Source organism: Geotrypetes seraphini, chromosome 3 (assembly GCF_902459505.1).
Source record: "Geotrypetes seraphini chromosome 3, aGeoSer1.1, whole genome shotgun sequence".
In the NCBI taxonomy this organism is placed as follows: Eukaryota; Metazoa; Chordata; class Amphibia; order Gymnophiona; family Dermophiidae; genus Geotrypetes; species Geotrypetes seraphini.
Window position 1 is genome coordinate 373220995 of NC_047086.1, and position 12775 is coordinate 373233769.

The 12775-nt window shown below is 43.2% G+C and overlaps 1 protein-coding gene across 2 annotated transcripts in view; it reads right to left on the reverse strand.

Moving 5' to 3' along the window:
* The window catches only part of EML6 (EMAP like 6), a 523485-nt gene that overhangs the window by 222128 nt on the left and 288582 nt on the right, over positions 1-12775 (reverse strand). For both annotated transcript variants that reach the window (XM_033938328.1, XM_033938329.1), the window contains exons 22-23: positions 12544-12696; positions 4518-4649 (exon numbers count right to left, since the gene is read on the reverse strand). In XM_033938328.1, coding sequence (XP_033794219.1) covers positions 4518-4649; positions 12544-12696 — 285 coding nt within the window. The remainder of the gene's footprint in view (positions 1-4517; positions 4650-12543; positions 12697-12775) is intronic.

A 12775-nucleotide genomic window follows, 5' to 3' on the forward strand; every position in this document is an offset into this window, starting at 1 on the left:
CTAAAGGCTCACTTTTTTTAAACGGCTTTCAACTCTTAACTCCCCCTCACTGCTGTCAGATACTTATACCCGCTATAATCTCCCCAACCCTGCTGCTGTCAGATACCTATACCCACTATAACCACCCCAATCCTGAAATGTCCTGTCTAAATTAGATAGTAAGCTCTTCTGAGCAGGGACTGTCTATTGTATGTTAAAATGTACGTACAGCTCTGCGTACGTCTCTCAGCGCTCTAGAAATAATAAATAGTAGCAGTACTAATAGCTAATAAGTCCTTAGTTAGCTGCTAAAATGGCTTAAGTTGATCTGAGGGGAGAAGTTGCTCAAAATCTGGCAATTGTTTTATTAAAGATTTAAGATATATGGACATGTAGAATTGGTAGTCCATTATTCTATTGATCAAGTTTCAAGTTTCAAGTCAAGTTTATTAGGATTTTATATACCGCCTATCAAGGTTATCTAAGCGGTTTTTACAATCAGGTACTCAAGCATTTTTGATGAGCATGGTGGACTGGAAGATTAATTTGTCAAAGGAGTCTAGCCTCTCTTCCAGGTGGAGCTGAAGTGTAAGAACGTAAACTGCATGTACGTTTGAGGGCAGATTCAACAACGAATGATTGATGTTGAAGCTGAGGTCTGTGAAAGCCAGGACATGTTTGTATTCTGTACATAGTATTTATTTTCCAGGGAGCTACCTGCACTGACAAGGGATTCTCCCAGTTTTTAAACAAAGCATCTTTGTTACTCTAAGTAAAGGTACCTTTATATAACCTGTAGGCAATGTTTCATAGCCCAGGAGCTCAAAGAGTTCTGAAAAAGGCTCATCCTCTATCTCCATCTTAATGGGTATAGCCTGCTTCATCTGCTGAACAAAAACTGTAAAAGAGAGGCTTTCAGGTGGGGATGTTTGGTGTGGAGAAGGTGGAGAAGGATCAGAGGGTATACCATAAAATTCATCCACACTAGAGCATAAGGAAATGTGAGTCACATTCCTCAAATGATTCCCTTCTAGATGTGTCTAAAAGTGAACATCGCGGAGAACGTTAAGAGTGCATTGAGGTGAAACGTGAAATTTGTTTCCTTGCGGATGAAGCATGCATTGAGTGAGTTCTGGCTGATGTTAATGCTTGGCATCAAGCCAGTGACCTGGAGCATGTCCTAGATGGATGACATATCCTAGGGCTGGGCTGAGGCAAATATGGAAGCCTCAGGAGCCTGCGTCTGCAGTAACCTCAATAGCTTTTGCCTGAGTATCACCTGAATTTCCTCCTGTAGCATTAGTGCTAGTACCGATAGAGACAGTGGTGTTGAAGCGGTGTGCTGTACCAGTTGTTAAAGCGTGGGAGATCTCAACGTTGAGGCATGCCTGTGCAGAGACACTAGCTGGATGGAAGATGATCTGTCATTTGCACATCGACACTTCACATGCATCAAGTAAAAATATGCCTGGGAGGATGCAGCAGCATGCATAGAGGTAGAGAAATGCTTAGGTTTCTTATATGCAAGGTTCCCCAATGCACACGGGATCGATGAGGAGGTAGACTCTCTGTGGTGAGTTGATCCCGACGTGATATGGTGAGTTGATCCTGACGTGATATGGTGAGTTGATCCTGATGCGATGAAAATGTGGGCTGTGCAGGTGTCAATGAAAGGTTGGACAGAAAATGGGCATTAGTTTCGGAATCCCCAGCCATGCTCGATGTTGCAGATACAGTACTGAAAGGTTTTTGAAACTGAAGCTTACAGGCTTTTAGTGACTTAATTTGCATATGAGAACAGAGGGCACAGTCAATGTCCTGATGCTCAGGATCGTGGCACTGTAACATACAGGTTGTGTGGGTCAGAGTATGAAATGGTCTTATTGCATGAACAGCATTTCTTGAAGGTACTTGGTGACGCTTTATACATGGAGGGGAAGATGGCTGATGCAGATTAGAAGGGCTCAATGGCCTGGGGAGCTCAAGTGGAACGGATACCGAAAAAGGCTTGATGCTCCTGGCTGGGAAGAAAGTTCAAAGTGGCCCAAAAGCCCAAAAACAAAATTGAGAAAAAAATCAACCAAACTCAAAGAGGAGGAAGGAGTTTGAAGAAAACAAGAATAATGAGAAAAACTAAAGAGAAAATGATGGAAACGCAGTAAAAATGAAAAATGTTTGACACACTGAGAACACTGAAGACACAGCTTCTCATTTTCATGGAAAACAAAGAACTGCAAGTTCCGTGAGCCGACACTGGGTGGGAAGGCACAGGCATGCATGAAATGGGCAATGCCTTAAAATTTAAATTGACAGTACACTTGGGGCTCCTTTTACTAGGTTGCGCTAGCGTTTTTAGCGCACACACGAAATTACCGCGCGCTAAACCATGCAGTACGCTTCTAGAATAACGCCAGCTCAATGCTGGCATTAAGGTCTAGCACTTGGGGCAATTTAGCTTGCTCTATTCTGCGTGTTAAGGCCCTAACGCACCTTAGTAAAAGGAGCCCTTGGTATCTGTCCATACCAGGGTTCCGTGGATGACATCACCCTACATGTGAGAATATTATACCTGCTTGTCCTTGGAGAAAAACATATTCTAATTTCAATGGCATGTTATAAGAAATCTTATTAATCTTTGTATTATCTATGTTCATATACAGAGCTATATAATATTACAGTATAAGTATAATTCAATTGTTTTGTTCAATCCTGTATAGAGTGGCATTAAGTATCTGAAAGTGGTAAATTAGTTTATTCATTTATTTTGAGTATGAATATTCCTTTTTCATCAAGAATACTCACTACCTTGAAGTCTGAACAGGACTCACTGGTAGCTGATGAGTCAAAAATAGGTATTACCAAAGCACTGGCACTGTGACTCCCCACTTCCACATGCCTAGTCCACCTCCCCCTGCTACTATTCTCCAGCCTTCTCCATCTATTGTCCCTTCACACCCCCTCCTCTCGTTCATCATCTCTGTTATCATATATCTTTAATACTTTTTGGTCTCTTCAATTATTTTTGGTTGTGTGATCCTGCCATCACACTTACATGCAAGTCAAAATATACACAATATATTTATTTATTTATGTGTTCATTTTTATAGCTCGTCCTCTCAAGAGCCCAGAACGGGTTACAATAAAATAAAAGTAAAACTTAGGTACTTGGAAATTCCCTAACTGTCCCGAAGGCTCACAATCTAGCTAAAGTACCTGAGAAAACAAATTATTAAATAATAAAGATATATTGTTAATATTCCCAAAGAGAGATGAAGAAAAAAAAAAAGTATCCTGTAGATAAAGACAAAGAAACTACATCAAGGTACAACTAAGAAGCAGCAAACAAAAGAAAGAACAAAAATTAGGCCATCCCACAAAAGAAAGGTATAATAAAGCAAATCAAATCCCATTCAGTCTCCACAGTCTCATCCAAATATAAACATTAAGGGGCTCATAATCGAAAGAGAAAAACGTCCAAAAACCGGCCCAAGTCGGAACTTGTACGAACATTGTCAAAATACATCCAAGTGCCGATAATAAAAACTGGTTTTGGATGTATTTCTAAACGACCTAGGCCTTCATAGTGCCGCTGAATGACCATAGTTAAACGGGGCGTTTAGGAGGAGTGTTGAGGGCGGGACATGAGCAGGCTTAGACTATACAGGATCGACGGAACTTGGACATTGTAGACCATTTAAAACATGGTCTAAGTCACAAAAAAACACCTAAAGTGACCAGATAAGCACTGCAAACACATAATACAGACCCCCACACATTACCCCAATGGTCACCGACCCCCCCATAAAAATATTAATCACAACTTGAAAATTGTGCCTCCACAATATCATCACCTGGCAGCCTGGCATAGGAAAGCCTAGTTGTGCTGCACAAAGGCGTCTTAAACTGTCTTGTGGGTGGGTTAGGGACCCATAAAGAGGAGGACCCATGCCCATAAGCCCCTGTAATCACTGCATTGATATTGAAACATGTGCACTCCCCTATACACCCCCAAAACCCTTTTGTACTGGCATATAAGTGGCTCCTGCAACCATAAGGGCTATTGGGGTGGTAGATAAGTGGGTCTAGGGGATTCTGGAGGTGGTTGGGGGGACTCACCATGACCTATAAAGGAGCTGTAGTGAGATGATGACATGGCACCCTTTTTGTGAAGTTCACAGCTGTGCCCTGTAAGGTGCCATGTCTGGGTGTTCAGTCCATCACTTTGCAGACCCCTCTCACGTCCAACAGGGCTTGTTCTAGGCATTTTTGACTTGGACAAAAAGTTGGACGAAAATGTGATATAAAGATGGATGATTTAGCGGCTTGGACGATCAGATCAGCAGGACGTATAATTAGACGATTTTTGAAACGAAAAAAAAATTTGGATGTATTTTCCAAAAATGTGTCCTAAGCTATTTTTTACTTTGGACAACTTGCGACTTGAACGAAAACGGACTTAGGCGTTCCTTTCGATTATGCCCCTCTACGAATACATAAGCATCTGTAAAATCATTTTGATAGTTATGAGGCTAATTTACCTCTGGAGTCCCAATCAATATGTGTGATATAGCTGGATGCACCTTTGCAAATTCCAACTCTTTTGCTGGTCAGTACATTATAAATATCTACAAAATTATCATGGGAAGCCACTGCCAGATATTTTCCTGCATCTATAAAAAAAGCAATAGATTAAATGGATAAATATCATCAATTGATATAATGTACAATAACCTGTCAAGTTATTTATATCTTCATACATTTTCCTTCTAAATATCACAATCAATATTAGACATTATGGGCCCAATATTCAGCCAGTGACAATCAGCATTTTGATGACTGCCACCAGGATTAAACTCAAATTCAGTGCCAATTCATTTCAGGCACTGGCATTGAATTTCCAGGTTACCGGAGATGGCTAAGCACAGATGGTTATTTATGATATTCAGCACTTAACTGGCTATGGATTACTTTATAAAGAAAGGATTGACTTTTATGTGGTCCTAGTTAAACAGTTAACCTGGCTGCTTAAATGCTAAAATGGGCACTTAACCGACCAAGGGCCAACTCCATTCTCCTAAGGCCCCTAAACTAGCCAGTTTTCAGTTTGGTGCTAACCAGTTATTTTCAACAGCATTGACTGGGCCATTGAAAAGACAGACTGATTTTTACACAGATCTAACTGACCACGTGCCTTAGCCAGCAGCCAATGTAAATCGGCAAAGACCAGCTATGTCGCGCAGTATATCTGGTCACTAGGCGAGCTGGATATTCTCCCACTGAATATTGGCAGATAGCTTCCAACAAAAGATTAGGTTCTTACTGTTGCTAATCTTCTTTCTTGTAAATCCACCAGTGGGTTATTTCCATCTATCCGCCAAGATCTGTAGGAAGCCTCAAAACCTTTTACCCCTTCCCCCTCATATATCTCTGAGCATGCTCCTCTGCTCACCAGTCTTAAAGCAGCCAGGAACGTATGTAGAAGATAATAAGAGAGAGAGAGGAAAGGGGAAACTCCTCAGCAATCAAATCAACTCTGTTCATTTAAACAAATGCAACAACAGCAATAATGAAAACCGAAATAACAGGTTATGAAACTTTGTAAACCTGAGCAACAAAACAATGCTATAGGGAGACACAGTCTGCACTGATAGAAAGGGGCGCTTGAACTAGGGACTCCTTCAAAATAAGTGCTAAACCCATTTTGATGGCATTGTTATAAAGGCTGGTCAGAAAACAGAAATCCAGCTTACCAGTACTTGTAAGGCATACAATCGGCAAATCAGCAAGTATAGGGTGGGTTCCCGGAATAAAGTGTGGATTTACAAGAAAGAAGATTAGCAAAGGTAAGAAACTAATCTTTCATTCTTGTAGAATCCCACTTTATTCTGGGACCAGTGGGACTGAACAAAGCAGTCCCGAAAATTCAGGGTGGGACTGATGAGCCCACTGCCAACACAAAGGCACCAGAAGCAGCATCCTACTTGTTTGCCACATCAATCCTGTAAAACTTGGTGAGATGAGAACCAGGTAGTGGCCCTGCAAATATCATCCAGAAAAACAGTCGACTAATCTGCCCAAGAGGACGAAACACCTCTGGTTGAATGAACCCACACCCCGAGGGGGAGGTTTTCTTCCAGCTGCCATGCAAGCCGCAGAAATGGCCATGCAAATCCACCTGAAAATGGTAGCCTTAGAAGCTTGCCTACTTTTGCAGGCTGGACCCGTAAAAACAAACAGATGGTCAGAGAGGCAAAATTCATTGGTGACCTCCAGATACTGTAATAAATTTCTACGCACATCCAAGGACCGCAACTCATCCTGCTCCCTTGAACCAAAGGGAGCAAAAGCAGAAAGCCGGACTTCCTGATTCCCTTGGAAAACAGAAACCACTTTTGGAAGAAAAGAAGGATCAGTACGCAGCATCACAGCGGAATCCGTAATATGCAGAAATGGATCCCTGCAACAGTGTGCAGCATCACAGTGAAATCTGTATGCAGAAAGGGATCCCTGCTGTTGCCTGAAGAATGCTAGGCTGCATAGAAATAGACATAACCAGCAGAAAGAAGGTGTTAATGACTCTACAAATCGTTAGTGAGACCCTTCCTAGAGTATTGGAGGACATATCAGTTTTGGAGGACATATCTCAAAGACATAAAATTAATTGAGGCAGTTGATAGGAAGGCAACAAAAATGGTACAGGATTTGTGCCAAAAGACATATGAGAAGAGGCTGGAAGAGTTGACTTTGTATATGCTAGAGAAAAGGAGAGAGAGATATGATATAATGTAGAAAAGTAAGTACTGAAAGGTATTAATATAGAAACAAACCCTTTCAGAGTTGAAGGGGGTGTTAGAACTATAGGACATGAATTGAAGTTGAAGTGAGATAGACTTAGACATCACAAAATACTTTTTCACAGAGAGGTTGGTGGACACTTGGAATTAACTTCCAGGAGAGGTGCCAGTCAAAAATGGAGAGCAAATTCTAAAATGTGTAGGATAGACACAGGGGATGCCTAAATAGAAAGAGGATGGAAAAACAACATGGCTGTTGGTGAAGATGCAGCAACTCCAGCATTGGGAGAACCAAAGCCAATGCTGAACAGACTTCTATGGTCTGTTTCCTGCAAATGGCAAAAAAAAGGGTGAAGCTTTGACAACTTCAGTGTTGTCAATCACCTTATTGTCACATGCTGCAAATGAAGGTGCTGTATACCTCAAGGGGGATGGGATAACATCTTAACAGGTTGAATAGTGTCAGCAATACTTGGGGTCAATATACAGTTATAACAAAGACTACATCATGATTGGCTGCAATATGTGTTTGGCAAGGTAGAAACTTGCCGACCAGTGTTTAAGCATGCTTGGCTGAAGCCCACACAGAGTAGCAGGTGTGGAACTGGCTACCTTGTTGGACAGAGTGGGTAGACCATGTGGGTTTTTATCTGCCATCATTTACTGTGTTACTCTTGAGGAGATTCCATCTCCAGTTGACAAATGCATCAGGAAGCACTTGATGCTGGTAGAGAAGACCTGTGACCACTCAGGAATATAGGAACCTCCTACAGATTAACTTTTCTCATGGTTCATCTGAGAGGTACCAGAGATCAAGTTTTAAAATATAAAGGATACCAGCTTCTCTCTCCCACAAAAAGATACTAGCACTTTTGAAGAGGTAATGGAATATAATCAAAGTGGTTTACACAAGTGCTAGCCCTGCCCCTTTCAGTGATGTCTCTCAGGGCACGGGGTTTAAAACGAACTGGAGAGGTGCCAAAATGAAAGCTGTCTGTCCTTATTGTCATCTACCTGCTTGCTGAATAACTTTACCTCACGGTGAAAGTGCAGTACCTGATGCCTGACAGCATTTGGAATCCCCTTTATGATGGTTATTGCCCTTCAGCTGGAACAAGTGTGGGCCCCGCCCCTTTGAGTGATGTCTCCCAGGGTGCGGGGTCTAAAACGAACTGGAGATGCACCGAAGGCGTGTAGCACTAGAGGTGCAAGCGCCGACTTTATCGCGCTGACAGAGCACAACTAAGGTCCTGCTCCTTAGAGTACTCCTTTGGGCGATCATTTGGGGAGAGAGATGTGCTGTTATTTTTTAGTTGGTGTTTGTGTCATTTTTAAAATTTATTTTGTATTTATATTGGTTGGGTGGATATGGAGGGGCCCTGAGCCAATTAGGGGCATAATCTCCTCTCTGTATCCTATGATACAAGGGGAGGAGTCTCCCAGGCAGGGCCTTAGCCAATAAGGGCCTTGGGCCCCTCCCTGTGCATCACATGATGCACCGGGGAAGGAAAGGCCCACCATTTTGGAGCAGCGGGCCTACAAGCAGGGCGGACTGAGCTTCTGTCATGCTCCAACATATCTAAAAAGGTACGGAGGGTTCAATGGGTGACAAGAGATGGAAGGGGACTTCTGGTGGCAGGAGGAAGTGGGCATCCCTACTGCTTTCTTTTTCAGGAGGGGGAAGGGGAGGATAGGGGATGTTTGGGAGGAGTGTGCCTTCAGTGGCAGGAGGGAATGGGCATCCCTCCTGCCCTATCACTGCTGTTTGGGGGGGAATCAAATTGGCAGGAGGGAGTGGGCATCCCTCCTGACGTATCACTGCTGTTTAGAGGGGAGAGGTTCGGCATAGCAGGAGGAAGTGGACATTCCTCCTGCCATTTGCGCTGGTGGGGGGGGGGGGCAATGGCAGGAATGACCATCCCTCCTGCCGTTTTTTGCTAGCACGGGAGGGGGGGAATCTTCCTAGTGCCCCAGGGCAAACCTGCCCCTATCTTTTCAATACAGGGGGAAGGTCACCTGAGGCTAAAGAAAAAATGGAGGTTCTTCCTGCCAAAATCGGAGCTGAAGCCGCCAAAAACCGAGCTCTGGAGGCCTGTAGCGACTAAGAGGCCTGAATCACCCCAGCTGCTAAAGCAGGCAAGCTGGCAGCAGCGGTAAGAGAGTCCCCAGCAGCTTCGGCAGTAAGGGAATCCTTTTTGCCCTGATCATCGACAGCTGGGGAACCTTCCGCATGGGTGGCAGGGGAAGCCATCCATTGCTGACTCACAAGGCACTTGCGAAGGGAATCCCTGGCCGCCGCACCCGATGCTGCTGAGGATTCCCCCTCCACTCCCGCCTGCACAGCGCTTGCACAGGCTGGCCATGAGTGCCTCGCATCTGAAGCACAATGAGCACTTTTTTCCCAGCAAAGTGCTCATTGTGCAATACACAACCTAGCTTAGGAGAAAAGTGCTGGTTAGCAGAAAAATACAGTAAAATACAGCAAATTTAAAGGAAAGAGACGTTTAGACCGGCACAGCCTCAGGATTTGGGGGGTTTTGTTTTCAGAATAGACTCCATTGGCTCTCTAAGCCAGACGTCTGACCAGTATCGGTGGCCAGGCTGCCAGCTGAGGCACCTCTACAAAAACTTGGGGAGGTGGAGGAATGGACCAACTCAAGACCTGTCGGGTTAGACACCCCGGAGATTGGACGGACCTCCATATAGGACCCATCCAAGCTCCGTCTGGCACCAAAAAGGGGACCAGGGACCCTAAACAAATTCCAACAGCTCTAATAAGGGGAGCCTACATTTTTTTTAGCTTACCACCTGCTTTGGAGACTGAGCAAGACTGGTTTAGGAGGGGGAGCCTCAGCTAATATACCACAACTAAAGTTTTGGCCTCAGTCTCCATCTGCTGGTCACAGTGAGCTATTACCTATCAGTTAATAATAATAATAACTTTATTTTTATATACTGCAATACCACAAACAGTTCAAAGCGGTTTACATAGGACGAGGCTGTATACGGACAGCGATATTGCAGAAAACTTTCAAAATTACACTAGCATGTTAAGGTTAGCCAAATTTATCTGGAAGTGTTTTGGAAATACATCAAGGCTGAAGTGAGGTCAGAGAAATTTGTCTAGAGAGCGAGAAAGAATGCAGCTTTTACCAGCTGGAAACCACAAAAAGATAAATTCGGCAAGCACTTCATTTTGAACACAATCAGTGTCATAACCATGAGAGGAAGCTAGGCCTTCCACTTTGAGCTTAGGCTCCCTCAAAATGAACATCTCCCTTGCTGTAGATCAGGGATCTCAAAGTCCCTCCTTGAGGGCCGCAATCCAGTCGGGTTTTCAGGATTTCCCCAATGAATATGCGTTGAAAGCAGTGCACGCACATAGATCTCATGCATATTCATTGGGGAAATCCTGAAAACTCGACTGGATTGCGGCCCTCAAGGAGGGACTTTGAGACCTCTGCTGTAGATGGTAGAGATCCCCAAACATGACCAACTGATGTCCACCTCCTCTCCCTCCAACTTTCCAAGTTCTGCAGGTGGCCTTCCCACCTCCCCACCCCTGCTGCCTTCCCTCCTTCCCACCCCTGCTGCAAAGCTTGGAGATTTCTGGTTGCCGGACTGGAGGAAGATGTCTTCAGTTGGCAGGGCTTGGGAATCCCCCCTAGCTCAAGTATTTAGATATTGCCCATCTACTAATTTTGGGCTCCAGACCTTCTCTCAAATCAGCTGAATACAATACAAAAATAATTGTGGTGCACATGTCCCAAACCTAACATATTCCAGTTAATAAATTCAAAATAAAACAATTTTTTCTACCTTGTTGTTTGGACATTTTGTTTTTCCATCATATTGGTCTCAGTTTATCTTTCTGCTTTTTGTCTATCTTCTACTAATTCTCTTTCCAGTTTCTGCTGTCCATTTTTCTTCCTCTTATCTCTTGTTCCATTTCCTCTTATGCCTGTTTCCAACATATTGATTTCCCCCTTTCAGCTTTCTTAACTTTTTTTTTTCTTTTTTGCCTCTGTCCACTCAAATCTTGCCCTCTTTCTCACCCTTCTTCTTTTTAAATTTTGAGCTACCTCTCAGTTCTCCATCTCCTCTCAGTCCCTAGCTCTCCCATTTCCCATCTCACTCCTTTCCCAGCCTCCTATTTCCTTCTATCGACTCCCCATTACCACATTTCTACCACTGTTCTCTCACTCATCTTGTCATCTCCCTTTTGAACTCATCCACATGGCTCACCACTTTCAGAATCCCCCTCCCTCTCTCCATTGGTCAGGCTATATTTCCCTGTCCCTTTCTCTCCACCCCCTAGCATCTTCTTATCCCAGCTCTCTTCGCTCCTGCTCTCCCATGGGTCCATCTCTCTTCCTCTCTCCCCATAGTCTAACATTTTTCTCCATCTCTTTTCTGTTGTTGTTGTTCTTACCTCCCTCCTTGATGCTGAACAATGAGATGGAAGAAAAATAAAAGAGATGCTGCATCTCTCTCTCACTTCCACCCCCAGGCCTAACATTTCTCCCATCCTCCCTTCCATCCCCAGATCCAATTTCTCTCCCTTTCTCTTCCCAACTGCCCCCCATCCCATCTCTCCCCCCTGCCTGCCTCCCTCCCCCAGGTCCACCATTTCTCCCTTTCTCTTCCCAACAGTTCTCCCTTCAAGTATCTCTCTCCTTCTTCCTCCACACCAGCCCAGGTCCAATTTCTCTCCCTTCAGACCACTGCCCACCATCCCTCTCTTGGCCTGCACCCGTGTCAGACCGCTTCTGCCTTCGTATGCCACTGCTTTGGAGGATTGGCAGGGGAGGTCCCGGCACCACCAATATAGCTCCAAAGGACCAATTATACTGCAATATCAGTAGCTCTTCTCCACAGAAATGTGCTTGTCCTTCCCCCTAACTTCTACGAAACTAGTTACTAGCCAATTCAAAAGTTTAAAGTAAAATCTAGCGAACTTCTACTACCTGCTGAAGATAGAAGAATACTGAATTGTCTGAGCTGCATGGGGTTCTATTAAGGCACAACACTATTCTGTACTCTCTACCTCTACCTGCTGATAGATAGACAGAATCTCACATGTCCTCGATTCATCTGGTGCACTTGACAAGGAATTGATGTGCTAAATGAAGGAACCATGAAGGAGTATATGGTATAAGGATGGCTGCAGCTATCCCATCAGACACACCTGTCCACGTACTCCACGTACTCCACATACTGAATATCAACCCCTTTATGCCTAAAAATTATACGTATACTATATTTATACATATAAATTTTGTTTTCATGATTTTCCCCAAGTCATCATCCAAACTATTAGAAAATGTGCTTTTCTTCATATTTTCCACTTTATTCCCTCATAAATATCCCTCCCCTGCAAACCTCAGCTCTCTATTGATATTAATCCCCTAGCATATTTAATTTACTAAAAAGATTTATTACATGTTGTATCTACAATTCTAGGTGGGGTATCAATTTAAAATCAGACATAGCCAAACAAACAATTTAACAAATTCACATACATAATAAAAAAATCAACAAACAAAAACATAACTAAGCTATGACACAACAGTGTATTTGTAAAGAACAAAGACAGGTATTCTGATCACTTTTATCAGTTCAAGGACTGTTATAACTATGAGATAAAAGAATATAGAAGCTTTTCAAGAAGTAGATTTTGAATGTTTATTAAAAATTCTGAACATGAATCCAACTATTTATTTCTGTAATTTATGTCAGTTAAAAAAATCCTCTTTGGTTCAAAACATACCTGGAGAAAATTTGATATCTGCAATCATTTCCTTTCTGTGATGAAGGGATACCATATCTTCAAGCGTGTCAGCATTTACCACCAGAAAACTCCCATCATGTAATCCTACTGCTAAGGCCTTCCCATCTGGGGAAAAGGCACAGCATCTTCCACCTAGAACAGAAATTTAAGATATCTTGCACTATTCACAGATTTTATACCTATAGCAAAAGCAATCAGTAATGGTCTTACA